Genomic DNA, 15,606 nt, shown 5'->3' with positions numbered 1-15,606 from the left:
TGACCAACAAACCTCTAGACCCAAACCAAGTTCCATCGTGAACTTATGGCTGAATATGACACTTGCTCACTCCTTTCTTAAAACTCTCTTTCTGGTCTGTCCCAATGTCCTGTTCTCCTGATTTTCTCTGTTAATTAAAAATTATTTCCGGGTGTGGTGGCTCAGGCCTGTAATCCCAGCACTTTGGGAGGCTGAGGCAGGTGGATCATGAGGTCAGTAGTTCAAGACCAGCCTGGCCAAGATGGTGAAAACCCATCTCTACTAAAAACACAGAATCGCCTGGCGTGGTGGCACATACCTGTAATCCCAGCTACTCAGGAGGCTGAGGCAGAGAGTTGCTTAAAACTCTGGAGGCGGAGGCTGCAGTGAGCCAAGCTCATGCCACTGCACTCCAGTCTGGGCAACAAAGTGAGACTCCAGCTAAAAAAAATATGTATCCAGGCTTTGGAAATAGGAAAAAGGAAAGTGCCCTCTTGGTACTGTGCCAGGTGTTATCTGCCTGGGGAACCATCTGATTCTCTACAGATGTATAGCTTTGTCTGACTTCTTATGCACTATTGATTAGGGTATTTTACAACTGAGAGTAGTGGTTTATAGAAAATTCATAACAAGTGGCCGGGCGCGGTGGCTCATGCCTGTAATCCCAGCACTTTGGGAGGCCGAGGCGGGCGGATCAGGAGGTCAGGAGATTGAGACCATCCTGGTTAACACGGTGAAACCCTGTCTCTACTAAAAATACAAAAAAAAAAAAAAAAAAAAAAATTAGCCGGGCGTGGTGGCGGGTGCCTTGTAGTCCCAGCTACTTGGGAGGCTGAGGCAGGAGAATGGTGTGAACCCAGGAGGTGGAGCTTGCAGTGAGCCGAGGTTGCACCACTGCACTCCAGCCTGGGAGACAGAGCGAGACTCTGTCTCAAAAAAAAAAGAAAAGGAAATTCATAACGAGTAAATAATTCCTGTCCAGTAGTAATGCAAATGTTTTCTGTCTGGTGGTAAAGGGAATCCTGGAGATTCTAGTTTCTTGCCTTATAGGACATTAACTTGCCTTGTCGAATTAATCTCAGCATTCCTTTGACTGACCAATTACATATTCATTCAGGTTCCCCTTCAAACTATTCTTCACGTTTCTACCGGTTTCCCCATCTACTAACGACTGGATAACAGCTTTGACATGTATTCATTTGACATCTGTTTGAGAGTCACGTTTTTTAACTTTTTGAAAATTAGGCTTTACCACCTTCCTAAATTCTCTGTGGCTCCAACTCAGCAGGGCGGCACTGCGAACAGGAAAGGGGGTGGGAGACGGTGAGCAAGGTGACCAGAAAGAACAAGGCACAGAGGGCTTTCCTGACAAGTGCTAGGAGCCTTGATGATTGCCCGATGTCCCGGCTTGTCCTGGACTCCTCATGTACCTGCCAGCTGGTGTGCCAGGGCGCTGGGGCTCTTCTGAATGGCACCAAACTGCAACACTGAATCCTCACTGAATTGAGTCCTCAAGCAACAAGGCTCCTCCCCAGCAGGGAGAAGGGCCTGCCCAGCCTTCCTCTCCCATCCTCTCACCCCACAGACCTAGTAATGGTGAGAGCTGTGACTGTCACCTATAGCTGGCCACCCCAACTACACATTTTGCTCGAAATAACACACACACACACACACACACACACACACACGCATTCTATGTATGCATTCAACCCAATTTTTTAAAATTTGTTTTGGAGACAGAGTCTTGCTCTGTCGCTCAGTCTGGAGTGCAGCGGTGCGATGTCAGCTCACTGCAACTTCCACCTCCTGGGTTCAAGTGATTCTCCTGCCTCAGCCTCCCGAGCAGTGCATGCCACTACACCCAGCTATTTTATTTTATTTTTTTAGTAGAGATGGGGTTTCACCATGTTAGCCAGGATGGTCTCAATCTCCTGACCTTGTGATCTGCCCGCCTTGGCCTCCCAAAGTGTTGGGATTCGGGCATGAGCCACCATGCCCGGCCTCAACCCGATTTTTAAAACTACTTTGTATCCCATTCATCAAATAAAACTAGTCCTCTAAAGAGCTGTGTCTTGTGTTTATCCTACGATTTAGCCCAAATTTAAGAAAAACTATGATGTAGCCCAAAATTAAGAAAAACCATCCCTTCTGTTAGACCCTGTATCTACATATAAATTATCACATTTAATCCTCACAACCTCCTTTAGAGGTAGGTAATGGTCCATTTTACTGATGAAGGAACTGAGACTCCAAAGTGCTAAGCAGCTTGCCTAAGGTCACACATGGTGGATGGGGCAGGGCCAGCCAGCTCGAAACCCAGGTGTGTCCGATGCGGACCATGGTCTTCCTTAGTTTATCATTATTTGCTCCTCCATGGTCAGCGCTGGCAGGGCCTCAGAGACTGCAGGGTCTCACCTACGCCCTCCTCAGATGCAAAAACAGACCCAAAAACCTGTCCAAAGCTACCCAGGGAGGAAGACGCAAAATCAGGACTCAGGCCAGGCGCAGCGGCTCACGCCTGTAATCCCAGGACTTTGGGAGGCCGAGGTGGGTGGATGGCTTAAGGTTAGGAGTTCGAGATCAGCTTAGCTAACATGGTGAAAGTCTGTCTCTGCAAAAAATAAGAAAGAAAGAGAAAGAAAGAAAGAAAGAAGGAAAGAAAGAAAAGAAAGAAAGAAAAGAATGAAAGAAAGAAAAGAGAGGAAGGAAGAAAAAGAGAAATGAAGAAAAGAAAGAGAAGAAAGGAAGGAAGGAAGGAAGAAAAAAGAAAGGAAGAAAGGAAGAAAGGAAGGAAGGAAGAAAGAAAGAAAGAAAGAAAGAGAAAGAAAATCAGGACTCAGAACCTAACAGCTGATCAGTGACACCCTCGGGATGCCTAGACAACCCCCCTCCCCCACTAGGCTAGAAGTATCCGCAGGAAACTACGCTCACAGGTCTACAGTGGATGGCACCCTCAGGAGTCAGGAAATCAGTGTCCAAGTTCTGGCCTTTGGGCAGGTCTCAAATTTTGTGTATGTAACATGGGCCAATTTTGGGGAGACTTTTAAGAGACAAAGGCAGGCAAGGCAAGTAACGTTATAAACCTACAGATTGCCCAGAGGTGATATATCAAGGCTCATCGTAAACTCCGGAAGACTTAGATCCAGCTTTTATCCCTTAAATGGCGTCACCTCGGATCAATTTCTATACCTCAGTTTCCTCATATATGAAATGGGGGTCATAATGGGATCTACTTCATAGAGTTGTTCTAAGGGTTCGAGCGCTTGGAAGTGTCTGGCCCATGGTGATCGCTCAGTAAAGGTGGCTTTTAGTACAGGTTTAGCCTCAAGGCGTAGCTACATTGTAACCCTTGACTACCCCGGTCTCCTCCAAGCTCCGTCGCTCCCGCAGGCCCCGCCCCCGTCCCCGCTCAGTCCCGCCTTCTCCTCCCCAGGTCCCGCCCGCGCAGCACGCCCGGGTTCCTCCCGCCACCAGGGGGCGGCGGCGCTGAGGGCGGCCTTCTGGCCGAAGCCGGCGACGCTCTAGGTAGCTGCGGCGGCTCCTCTGTGGCCAGTGGCTGCGGCGCTCTAGCCGGCGGCCGTAAGGGGCGGGCTCTCGGTGGTGCGGCCGGCAGGCAGCTATGGCGGCCGTACGGGGCCTGCGGGTGTCGGTGAAGGCGGAGGCCCCGGCGGGGCCAGACCTGGGGCTCCCGTCCCCTGAGGCGGAGTCGGGTGTTGACCGTGGCGAGCCGGAGCCCATGGAGGTGGAGGAGGGCGAGCTGGAAATCGTGCCCGTGCGGCGCTCGCTCAAGGAACTGATCCCGGTACGGGCGGGGGTCGGGGGGCAAGGAGGAGGTCGCGGGGCTAGTGCCCAGCGCCGGAGGGGGCCGGAAGGGGCGGTGGCTGGAGCCCCAGCCGGGGAAGTCTGGGGAGCGGGAGAGAAGGGAGCCAGCGTCCTGGGGACGAGGGCGCCGGGCTGGAGGAGGGACGCGGAGCGGGAGAAAGGACGCCGGTGCGCCGGAAATGGGTGTTGAGGGGGCTGGAGGGGGTGGCGGAGAGCTGGGAGAGAGTTGAGGACCCCCCTCCGCTGCCCCCTCCGAGCCGTGCTGTGCAAAGGGGTGAGTGAGGAGTGTCTGGAGGGCTGAGATAAAGGGGGAGCCCTGGGCGGGAACAGAACCGGGAGCAGCCCAGAAGGAGCTGTTGGGTGGCGCCAGCAACCAGGTCTCTCCTGTGGGTCTTGCCCCGGAGGAATTTGTATCTGTGAAACATGGCACTCGCTCTTTCTCTTGGGAGGGCTGCACTTGTCAGCAGCAGAAACTCACTGTTTCTGTCGTGACTTCAGGGTCATCTTGCGCCACCCGCCCCCCACCCCCCCACCCCCCCCGCCGCAGCTCCACTGGCACCTACACCGTGGCCCCAGCATCTCACTCTTAATGAAAGTAAACTAGCAAACGATCAATAGACGCCCTTGATCCCTCATTTACCGCGCTGGGGATGGTGAGGTGTTTTGCTTGTGACTTGGTGGCTGTAGATCCAGTTCTTAGAGCTGATTTGAGGCCTGGATGACTCCTCTTAATTTCTAACTTAATATGAACTACTTTTCACCACATGTCAACATATTTAGACTGAAGTTATGGAGAAAGGTTAAGGTATGATCGCTAGAGATGGCAAACGTTATTGATTATGATTAACAACAGCTAATATATTAGCATTTACCATTCACTACATTGTGTCACTTAAATATACTGGCCATGCACACCTTTAGTGCCAGCTGTTCAGGAGTCTAAGTTCCAGACCAGCCTCAGTAATATAGCAACACCCCTTCGAGGTCCCTCCTTTCGCCTCTCCCCATCTCAAAAACAAAACAAAACCAAAATAAGTATCACTGCAGTTGTGAAGTAGGTGTTATCATCCTTTCAGTCATTCAGTTCGACATGGTTTTTGTTTTGTTTTGAGACGGAGTTTCGCTCTTGTTACCCAGGCTGGAGCGCGATGGCGCAATCTCAGCTCACCGCAACCTCTGCCTCCCGGGTTCAAGCGATTCTCCTGCCTCAGCCTCCTGAGTAGCTGAGCCCAATGGTGCGATCTCGGTTTACCACAACCTCCACCTCCTGGGTTCAAGTGATTCTCCTGCCTCAGCCTCCCAAGTAGCTGAAATTACGGGGGTGTGCCACCATGTCCAGCTAATCTTGTATTTTTAGTAGAGACAGGATTTCTCCATGTTGGCCGGGCTGGTCTCGAACTCCTGACCTCAGGTGATCCTCCCGCCTCTACCTCCCAGAGTGCTGGGATTACAGGCATGAGCCACCGTGCCTGGCCAACATGTATTTATTGCATCCCCCACTATGTACCAAGACACAGCCCTAGGTGCTTGATCAAGATCAACCTCCCTGCTGGAGTGTATGCTCCATATAAACTCTCAATGACAAAAAGGAGCCAACCTTGTGAAGACTGAAAAGGGGTTCCCCCAGCCGGGGCAATAGCAAGCACAGAGGGTCTGGGGTGGGTCCAGGATCGTTGCAAAGTTCTGTAGCGCTAATGGAAGGGCAGTAAAAGAGGTCAGGAAGGCAGGTAGATACCACGCAGGAAACTGGGACCCAGAGAGGTCAAGGAAACTATACAGTGTCCTGTAATTAGTGACCGTCAGAGCTGAGGCTTCCGTCCTCGCTTGGTTTCCAAATCCCATCCCCTTTGCATTGCACTGTGCTGTATTTGCCTCAGGAATTCTAGGTGAGGCTGGACTTCTGCATTGAGGTGGAGGGTTGGGCTCCACCTGGTGGCTGGGCATGGGGAATTCGTTCAGACTAGGTTGGGGAGCGAAGTGACTGTGCTTCATCTTTTGACATTTTCCACAAAAGCCTTTAGATTTTTCTGTACATGGATACTTTCAGTTGATGGAATCACTTCAGGTTTTGGACAGGCTCTGCTCTTCTTATTGGAGTGGTTGATTGATACCATGGAATCACTGGGATGGGGCTTCTTAATAAAAGGTTGTCAGGGGTGGGGAAGGGTTTTGAAAAGAATGACTCTTCAAAAAGAACCAGACTGGCCAGGTGCGGTGGCTCATGCCTGTAATCCCAGCACTTTGGCAGGCTGAGACAGACAGATCACCTGAGGTCAGGAGTTTGAGACCAGCCGGCCGACATGGTGAAACCTCGTCTCTACTAAAAATACAAAAATTAGCTGGCCATGGTGGCGCACACCTGTAATCCCAGCTACTCAGGAGGCTGAGGCAGGAGCATCACTGGAACCCGGGAGGTAGCAGTTGCAGTGAGCCGAGTTTGCACCACTGCCCTCCAGCCTAGGTGATAGAGCAAGACTCCATCTCAAAACACAAACACATAAACAAAAAGAACCAGACTCTGGGTGGTGGCTCATGCATGTCATCCTAACACTTTGGGAGATTGAGGCAGGAGGACTGCTTTAGCCCAGGAGTTGGAGACCAGCCTGGGCAACATAGGGAGACCCTGTCTCTACAAAAATTAAAAAAAAAATGAGCTGGGTGTGGTGGCATATTCCTGAGGGCCCAGCTACTGGGGAAGCTGAGGTGGGAGGATGGCTTGAGCCTGGGGAGTCGAGGCTGCAGTGAGCTGTGATCATTCTACTGCACTCCAGCCTGGTCAACAGAGCGAGACACTGTCACAAAAAAATAAAAATGAAAAAAAAATAAAAAAGAAGAACCAGCTGTCAGCCCGACTTTTATCATAGGTTTTTCCTCAATTGCTGTCTGAATTTCTCACCCTTCCCCTTTGTGTTAGGACACGAGCAGAAGATACGAAAACAAGGCTGGCAGCTTCATCACTGGAATTGATGTCACCTCCAAGGTAAGACAGGCTATGATTTATTTATTCGCTTGATAAGCAAGTGAACTTAATGAACTTGATCCCTAGGACTTAACAGTAAATATTTCCTCTTTTCTTTTGTTGCTGGATTTAAATTTTCTTTCTAAAAAAAAAATGGTGTTATTGGCCGGGCACACTGGCTCATGCCTGTAATCCTAGCACTTTGAGAGGCCCAGCAAGTAGGTCATTTAAGACCAGGAGTTCGAGACCAGCCTGGGCAACATAGTGAGACCCGTCTCTACAAAAGATACAGAAATTAGCTGGGTGTGGTAGTGCAGGTCTGTAGTCCCAGCTACTCGGGAGGCTGAGGTGGGAGGATCACTTGAGCCTGCCAGGTTGAGGCTGCAGTGAGCTGAAATCATGCGACTGCATTCCAGCATGGACAACAAAAAAAAAGTTTGTGTTATACAACGATGTCTTCATGCATCCTGAAACGGTGCAGGCAGCATTTGTGTGTTCTTACAGCCATGAAAAGATAAAATCACTCTACCTAGGTAACTGTGTTGAACCATTTCTAAGAAAATGTCCAGGATTGGGAATGCTTTTTTAAATGGTATGTCCATTTCTAAAAACAAATATGTACTGTTTCCACTTGAAATGAAACAAAATATGAAAAGCGCCTGGCACATAGTAGGCAGCCCCCCTTTTTCCTTTTTCTTTTTTTTTCAGATGGAGTCTCGCTCTGTTGCCCAGGCTGGAATACAGTGGTACGATCTAGGCTCACTGCAACCTCCCCCTCCTGGGTTCCAGTGATTCTCCTGCCTCAGCCTCCTGAGTCGCTGGGACTACAGGAGCACACCACCACGCCTGGCTAATTTTTGTAATTTTAGTAGAGATGGGGTTTCACTATATTGATCAGGCTGGTCTCGAATTCCTGACCTCAGGTGATCCACCTGCCTCAGCCTCCTGAAGTGCTGGGATTCCAGGCGTGAGCCACCACGCCCAGCATAGTAGGCCCTTAACAATCTTTATTCCTCATTAGCTGTAGACCCAGAAAAAGAGGACTTCCTGATTGCCTGGCTGTCTAAAGTCTGAAGCCCAAGTCAAGTGAATTATTCTCAGTACTTAAGACTATTGCCTTGTATCTAATGATTGCTATTACCAGATTACCACCTTCATTGTAACATCTCATAGAGTCAAGCCTATTATTTTCCTTATATGTAGTCAATACATGTAAGTTGCTTTAATCAGTGATGTTCCATTTTAGACCTTTTTTCTGATTTTAATGTGTAACGTTAAGTTTGGAACAGAATTTTGTATTACATTTCTGAATAATAATATATATTGCTGTATTGAATACATAAAAGCAAAATTAAAAATATATTTCATGCCTACCTTTTTATAATGCTTTTTTTGTTTTTTTTTTGTTGTTGTTTGTTTGTTTTTGTTTTTGTTTTTGTTTTGAGGCAGAGTCTCACTCTGTCACCCAGGCTGGAGTTCAGGGGTGCGATCTCGGCTTACTGCAGCCTCTGCCTCCTGGATTCAATTGATCCTTCTGCCTCAGCCTCCCAGGTAGTTGGGACTACAGGTGGATGCCATCATGCCCAGCTAACGTTTTTATGGTTTATCTGTGTCTCTGTGTGTTTCCGATTACTTAAAGGCCAAAAACAAAACAAAACAAAAAATAAGAAAGAGAATCGGTCATCTTTTAGACAAGAAAAGAGAATAAAGTGAAAATATTTTCTCACTGTAATTTAAAAAGTAAACTCTTCTTAATCTTACACCGTTTGCCATTATATGAAACAGGTATATGGGAAAACGGTGGTAGTCTCAGAGTTAGTGCTTTGTTTCTAAAGGAAGTAAATTGTTGTTTGTACTAGGAAGACTTGAGCATAGCTATTGGGAAATAACGGAAGTGTTACAGTTTTACCGATCCCCACAAGCTCTGTGTAGTCAGACCTTCAAATAGTGTGGTGAAGTCAATATACAATTAATGAAGGGGCCTGGGCACCGTGGCTCACATCTGTTATCCCAACACTTTGGGAGGCTGAGGCAGGCAGATCATGAGGTCAAGAGATGGAGACTATCCTGGCCAACATGGCGAAACCCTGTCTCTACTAAAAATACAAAAATTAGCTGGGTGTGGTGGCGGGCGCCTGTAGTCACAGCTACTCAGAAGGCTGAGGCAGGAGAATCTCTCGAACCCGGGAGTTGGAGGTTGCAGTGAGCCGAGATCGCGCCACTGCACTCCAGCCTGGCGACAGAGTGAGACTCCGTCTCAAAAACAAAAAACAAACAAACAAAACCAGTTAGTGAAGGGTTCCTAAGAGCCATCAGAAACCCACCTTTGGACCTGGGTTTATTTTAGCTCTTAGAAGAAACTTACAAAGCTGATTATTTTTTCAGTAAAGTGTCAATGGTTCTTACCACTTAAAGATGAAAACTGGTGATTCCATGGCCACAAGGCTGGAGGGGGAGAGAGTTTCTTTGCTTCAGTGTTGTTTTTGAACAGACTAGCTTTAGGGAGTGGACTGCTCAGGCAGATACGATGTGGAAGAGCATGACAGGTGTGACTGCCGTTGCCCGCAGACAATGTGAAATGGTTGTAGGTGGGCTCCTAGAAATAGCACTGGAATCAGATCTACTCGCTTACTAGCTGAAGTATCTCCAGCAAACCTTTTTGCTTTTTTGTGCCTCCATTTCTGCCCCTGGAAAATGGGGATGTTGAAATTGTTTAGTTGTAATTTGTTAGCATCATCGATAATAACAAATGAAGTGTCATATAGCTTCATAAACTGTAAAGGACTGTTCATTCACTCAGCAAATGCTTATTGAGTTCTTACTATGTCCCAGGCACAGTGACAGGCTGTGTTAGGTTGGAGATGCTTGCAAATTGCAGCAATATTAACATACTGCCTCCCAGGCATTGAGTGTGACTGTCCAGGTCTCTGCAACAGTTTTTCAAGGTGTAGTGTTGCTTATTTCTTCTTGTTTATTTCAGGTTTGTCACTGACGCATCATGATGCATTCGTGATTTAATTTGCCTTCTCCATGTTTTACTACTTTCACTTTTTCTGTACTTTCTAGGAAGCAATTGAAAAGAAAGAGCAGCGAGCCAAACGCTTCCATTTTCGATCGGAAGTAAATCTTGCCCAAAGAAATGTAGCCTTGGACCGAGACATGATGAAGAAAGGTATGGGGTGTTTTCGGGGAAATTTGTCCACATATCCCCAGAGAGCGACTTTTCCCTGCCATCGCCTCATGCTTCTGCCTTGCCTTGCATGTCCACTCCTTATCCAAACACTCCTGTGAGAAGGGACCTGTGAAGTCTCCATTTCTGAGGTCACCTGTTTAAAGTTCAGATGCTGTCAGCTGGCTCAGATGTTAGAGCTGGAGAATAAAGAGATTGTCTTTTCTGAGGGGGCCCAGAAAAAGTTACCAGTTAGTGGCAGAGCTAAGATTTGGACCTGTGCTTCTAAGGACCCTTACTCATTTTCTGCTTTTATCATCGAGGTGTTAACTTTTGTTTGCATTTAAATGTAGTGAAAGTGTATCACAGTGAGACTTCCTTTTCGGGGAGTTAGAGCAATTTTGAGATTGGTGGGGAAAAGCCATTAACACTTTTATTGATAATCTGAATCTGTTGGCCAGGTGTGGTATCTCATGCCTGTAATCCCAGCACTTGGGGAGGCCAAGGCAGGTGGATCTCTTGAGGTCAGGAGTTTGAGACCAACCTGGCCAACATGGTGAAGCCCCGTCTCTACTAAAAATAAACAAAAATTAGCCGGGCGTGGTAGCAGGCACTTGTAATCCCAGCTACTTGGGAGGCTGAGGCGCAAGAATTGCTTGAACCCGGGAGTCGGAGGTTGCAGTGATCCGAGATTGCGCCACTGCACTCCAGCCTGGGCAACAGAGCAAGACTCTGTCTTAAAAAAAAAAAATTCTGAATCTGTTGATAGTCTGAATATCTGATATATATAAACCACTCAATAACATCCTGTTGTCAGAGAAAGCTAAACTAATCCTGCCCTGAGTTTTAAGCCTGCCCTTACCGTTGGACTTGTGATTTGATTTGATCTTTGTGTTTTGTTGGGATATTTTGCTCCCTAGAACTCACCCCGAGTTATCATATATAGTAATCTGCCACAGTTTTCTAAAGCAATTTATACATAAAAGGAAAAATTACTACTTTTTTAGTGAGTCTATGTTCTTATTTATTAATCTACTCTAATATAAATCCATGAATGCAGAAGTGTTCCCTGTGTGGCATTTGCAAATTTGGGCGTTCATAAAGGGTTTAGTAGGCAGCCTTCTGACGGCATGTTAAAGGCCTGTATTGTATGAGCTTCTCTAGCCTTGTTTGGTTGATAAAAGCAAAAGCTCTGTAAATACATTGAATGAATGAAAGCATAGCTGCTATTTGTTGTAAACTTGCTTTTTCACCAGACTCTGTTAAGCACATTACCTCTTTCTTTCTTTTTTGTTGCTCACAACAACTCTATGAGGAATATATTTTTATCCCTATTTTATAAAGGAGGAAGCAGCCTCAAAGAAGTTTAATAAATTGCCCAGGGTCATGTAGCTAGTAAAGGTGGAGTCAGGATTCACACCTGGTTTCTTTGACTCTAAAGCCTTGCTTTTACCTCCTTTGCTCTGTTGCTGTGTAATGTAGGCTATGGTGCTGTCGACTGAAATTGTGTCTCTCCTCAGTCCGTCCTACTGGGCGCAGCAGTGTGGGCGCAGAGCTGAACTGTGGAAGCTGCTTCACTCTTTATCCTGCACGGCCAGTTCAAGTCAGAAACACGACCTTGCTTCCCTCGTGGGCGGGGGTGTCTGTTTGAGGAGAAGTCCTGTGGAGGCCAGGGACAGCGGTGAGGCTTGACATTCATGTGCCTGTACCTCCAGGCACGAGCGTCCCCGTGTGTCTCTCTGACAACTCTACCTCGAGGGCACCATAGCTTTATCACACCTGTCGACTTCTGGTCCCGAGAGCATTCCTTGGGGCGCCTTGCCTCTGATATGGCTCATGCCTTTCACTCTGCACATTTGCCCTTCCTTGTCCCGTGCCTTATCTCTGGTCAGGTGTCACTTCCCCCATGGAGCATCTCTGCTCACCCACTTGAAATGCTTTCTCACTTTTGTTGGAGCTCTTTAGGGTGCGAAAGCCTCCTAGAATCTAGTCTCAGTTCCTTTGTGACTGAGGACAAGTTCTTGAGCCTTGTTAGTTTCAGTCTCCTTGTCTGTGAAATGGAAATACGATACTTACCTTAATAGGATCACTTTTGGGGTTAACTTTTAATATAAAAAAATCTTTTTTTTTTTTTTTTTTTGAGACAGAGTCTTGCTCTGTTGACCGGGCTGGAGTGCAGTGGCCGAATCTCAGCTCACTGCAAGCTCCGCCTCCCAGGTTTTACGCCATTCTCCTGCCTCAGCCTCCCGAGTAGCTGGGACTACAGGCGCCCGCCACCTCGCCCGGCTAGTTTTTTGTATTTTTTAGTAGAGACGGGGTTTCACCGTGTTAGCCAGGATGGTCTCGATCTCCTGACCTCGTGATCCACCCGTCTCGGCCTCCCAAAGTGCTGGGATTACAGGCTTGAGCCACCGCGCCCGGCCTAAAAAAAATTTTTTTAAAATACAACTCCAATCTCATGGTTCTAAAGATACTCCTAAAACAGGCAGTAAGGCCGGCCGTGGATGTCAGCTGGGGAAGCTTGCTTATTTCAATCGATTCTTTGTCCAGGAGGCAGCAGGGCCTAGGATAGTGTTCCTGAGCCCTGGGGAACCCTGCTGCCCATCTCAGACCACTTTACATTAGTTGGGGTTGGATAGGTCCCAGGGAGAGTTACTGGTTTTCTTTTCTTTTCTTTTTTTTTTTTTTTTTTTTTTTGAGACAGAGTCTTGCTCTGTCGCCCAGGCTGGAGTGCAGTGGCGCGATCTCGGCTCACTGCAAGCTCCGCCTCCTGGGTTCAAGCGATTCTCCTGCCCCAGCCTCACGAGTAGCTGGAATTACAGGCGCCGCCACCACACCAGCTAATTTTTTGTATTTTTTAGTAGAGACAGGGTTTCACCGTGTTATCCAGGATGGTCTCAATCTCTTGACCTCATGATCCACCCACCTTGGCCTCACAAAGTGTTGGGATTACAGGTGTAAGCCACTGCGCCCAGCCGTTTTTTTTCCCCTCTCTGTCGCCCAGGCTGGAGTGCGATGGTACGATCTCGGCTCACTGCAACCTCTGCCACCCAGGTTCAAGCAATTCTCCTATTTCAGCCTCCTGAGTAGCTAGCATTACAGGCACCTACCACTGTGCCCAGCTAATGTTTGTAGTTTTAGTAGAGACGGGGTTTCACCATCTTGGCCAGGCTGGTCTTGAACTCTGACCTTGTGATCCACTCACCCTGGCCTCCCAAAGTGCTGGGATTACAGGTGTGAGCCATCGCACCCAGCCAATAGTTATTCTTTTTATATCTTCCGGGTAGTTGTTATTTCGTTTGTTTGTTCGAGAAGGAGTCTCGCTCTGTCGCCCAGACTGGAGTGCAGTGGTGTAATCTCGCTCACTGCAACCTCCGCCTCCTGGGTTCAAATGATTCTCCTGCCTCAGCTTCCTCAGTAGCTGGGATTACAGGCGCCTGCCACCACGGCCAGCCAATTTTTATATTTTTAGTAGAGACGGGGTTTCACCACGTTGACCAGGCAGGTCTTGAACTCCTGACCTCGTGATCCACCCACCCCAGCCTCCCAAAGTGCTGGGAGTAGAGGCGTGAGCCACCACGCCCAGCCAATGAGAGGAATTCTTATAGGGCTGCTGGGGACTGTAACAAAATGTTCCAGTTCATAGTGTGGCGCTTGGCACACAGCAGGTGCCCAGGTAATGTTAGTTCTCATCATCTGGTGTTCTCCATCTTCCCAGCCATCACTGAAGTGACCTAGCTTCTTGGGAGAGTGAGGAAATTGGAATAAGTATGTTGACTCCTGCATCCACACTAGTTGTCAAGTTCAAGTTATTTGTTATTAATACCAACAACAATAATAAAAGATAACATTTGTTAAGTGCTTACTATGTGCCAGTCACTCTGCTACGTGATTAACTTACCCTTTCAACAGCCCTGTGAGGAGAAGGTGTTTATTATTTCCATTTCACCGAGGAGAAAAGTAAGGTGTTAAGAGGTTGGGAAACTTGCTTGTAGTCCCACAGCTAAGTAAGTAGGAAGGCTGAGGTTCAAAGGCTGATCGGACTGAAACCTGTGTTCCTAACTGCTCTGCCAGCATTCAAACAGTTTGGGATGTGGTACCCTAGACTTTTCTGCATCAAGAATGACTTGCTATGTTTGAATGATTCAGTGTCAAACAGCTTTGGTCTCTTTATGCCCAAGATTCAAGCTTTCATGGGTGGAAGAGACCTTGGAGGTCATCTAGGTTAATCTTCTGCCCAGCCCTGCAGGCCTTTTAGCAAACTTCCTAATGGTCTTTTGGCCGCTGCCTGAATGTTTCTTAAGTGATGGCGTGAGAACTATTTATGAAGCAGACAACTTTATTTTTGGATACTTACTTGTGTTGAGCATTGCCTTCTAGTAATTTCTGTCTGTTAGTTGCTGTGTGACTGTGAAGTCCTTTCATCCAGTAGTCCTTCGGGTGGTAGAGGCACAGGCTTGCTGCCCATTCGCTCAGCTTTGCTTCGTGTGTCGTGACTTTCTGGTCTGCCTTTTCTAAACACTTTGCAGTTTCTGTTGTTCTTCCTGAGGCGAGATACACGTTCCAGTTATGGTTGGATTCACAGAGAGAATGGCAGGACTGTCACTCACCGTTGTCTCTGTCTCCGCCATTTCAGTGTTGCAGTCACCCTGTATGCAGCCAGAGCACTTAGGTCTTTTCCCCAGGAATGGTGCCCATCAGAGCAGGCTTTCTCATCATGTACTTGAGGCACTTTTAAAAAAAATTACTTTTAAATGTATTCCTATTAAATTACATCCTGTTGATTTCAAACCTCTGCTTTCATTCTGTTGAGTGAATTTTCATCGTAACTCCACCTTTCAGCTCCTAGCTCTACTCCTCAGCTTCTTGCTCTCCATTGTGTACACATGGCTTCTGTTTCTTCATCCAGTGGTTGAAGGGTGGGCAGTGTCTTTCATTATCATAAGTCTTATTCTATTACCATAAGGCCCACGGTTCATTTTACTGTCATGAGGAACTAGATTACATGCCTTAATGAACTTGAAATAGAGCCCCATCTATGTATTCTCTGAATTTCTTGACCTGGTAATCCTATCAAAAAAGAAATGAGGTTAGTGTGCCTTTTTTTGTTTCATCCACAGGCTTGGAGCTTGCTCCTTACGGAACTGCCGTCATTTCCTGTGGGAAATATTTGGTTATTTATTTATTTATTTTTTAGAGATGGGATCTCACTGTGTTGCCCAGGGTGGTCTTGAACTTCTAGATTCAAGTGATCCTCCCATCTCAGCCTCCCAAAGTACTGGGATTACAGGCGTGAGCTACCGCACCTGGCTTAAGACTTAGTTTTTAAAGGGATCATGGATTCTAATAACCTTTTTTTTAAAAAAAATTTCAGAGACTGACAGTGAGCTTTTCAATCTGAGATTTGGGAATTTTTCCTTTTTTTTTTTTTTTTTTTGTGAAAACCTGTACAGGATTAACCCTTCTCAGAGTTTTAAGGTACTTCCCTGCTACTTTTTAGAGATTACTACCTAATTCTGAAATCGTAGCTGTGTGTTTGAGTTAGTACGTGGGATATAATTCTAGACTAGAAGATTTAAATCTAAATTCTTATGCTCTTGTCACCTAACTTGAGTTTTGACTGTTCTTTAATGATAGTTGTTAGCAGAATAGCAAAATAGGTCAACAGTTCTGCCTT

General features: G+C 47.1%; 1 protein-coding gene across 5 annotated transcripts in view; it reads left to right on the top strand.

The window, feature by feature from the left end:
• Positions 1-3,575: 3,575 nt before the first annotated feature.
• The window catches only part of NCBP3 (nuclear cap binding subunit 3), a 43,847-nt gene continuing 31,816 nt past the window's right edge, over positions 3,576-15,606 (top strand). For all 5 annotated transcript variants that reach the window (XR_010582221.2, XR_010582222.2, XR_010582220.2 and 2 more), the window contains exons 1-3: positions 3,576-3,781; positions 6,716-6,781; positions 9,827-9,932. Coding sequence is in view for 2 of the 5 variants with exons in the window: in XM_065532613.2 (XP_065388685.1) it covers positions 3,599-3,781; positions 6,716-6,781; positions 9,827-9,932 (355 nt within the window). In the remaining 3 variants the exon portion in view is untranslated. The remainder of the gene's footprint in view (positions 3,782-6,715; positions 6,782-9,826; positions 9,933-15,606) is intronic.

Source organism: Macaca fascicularis, chromosome 16 (assembly GCF_037993035.2).
Source record: "Macaca fascicularis isolate 582-1 chromosome 16, T2T-MFA8v1.1".
NCBI classification, from domain to species: domain Eukaryota; kingdom Metazoa; phylum Chordata; class Mammalia; order Primates; family Cercopithecidae; genus Macaca; species Macaca fascicularis.
Note: the sequence above shows the minus strand (reverse complement) of the source record. Positions and strands in the feature narration are given on the sequence as shown.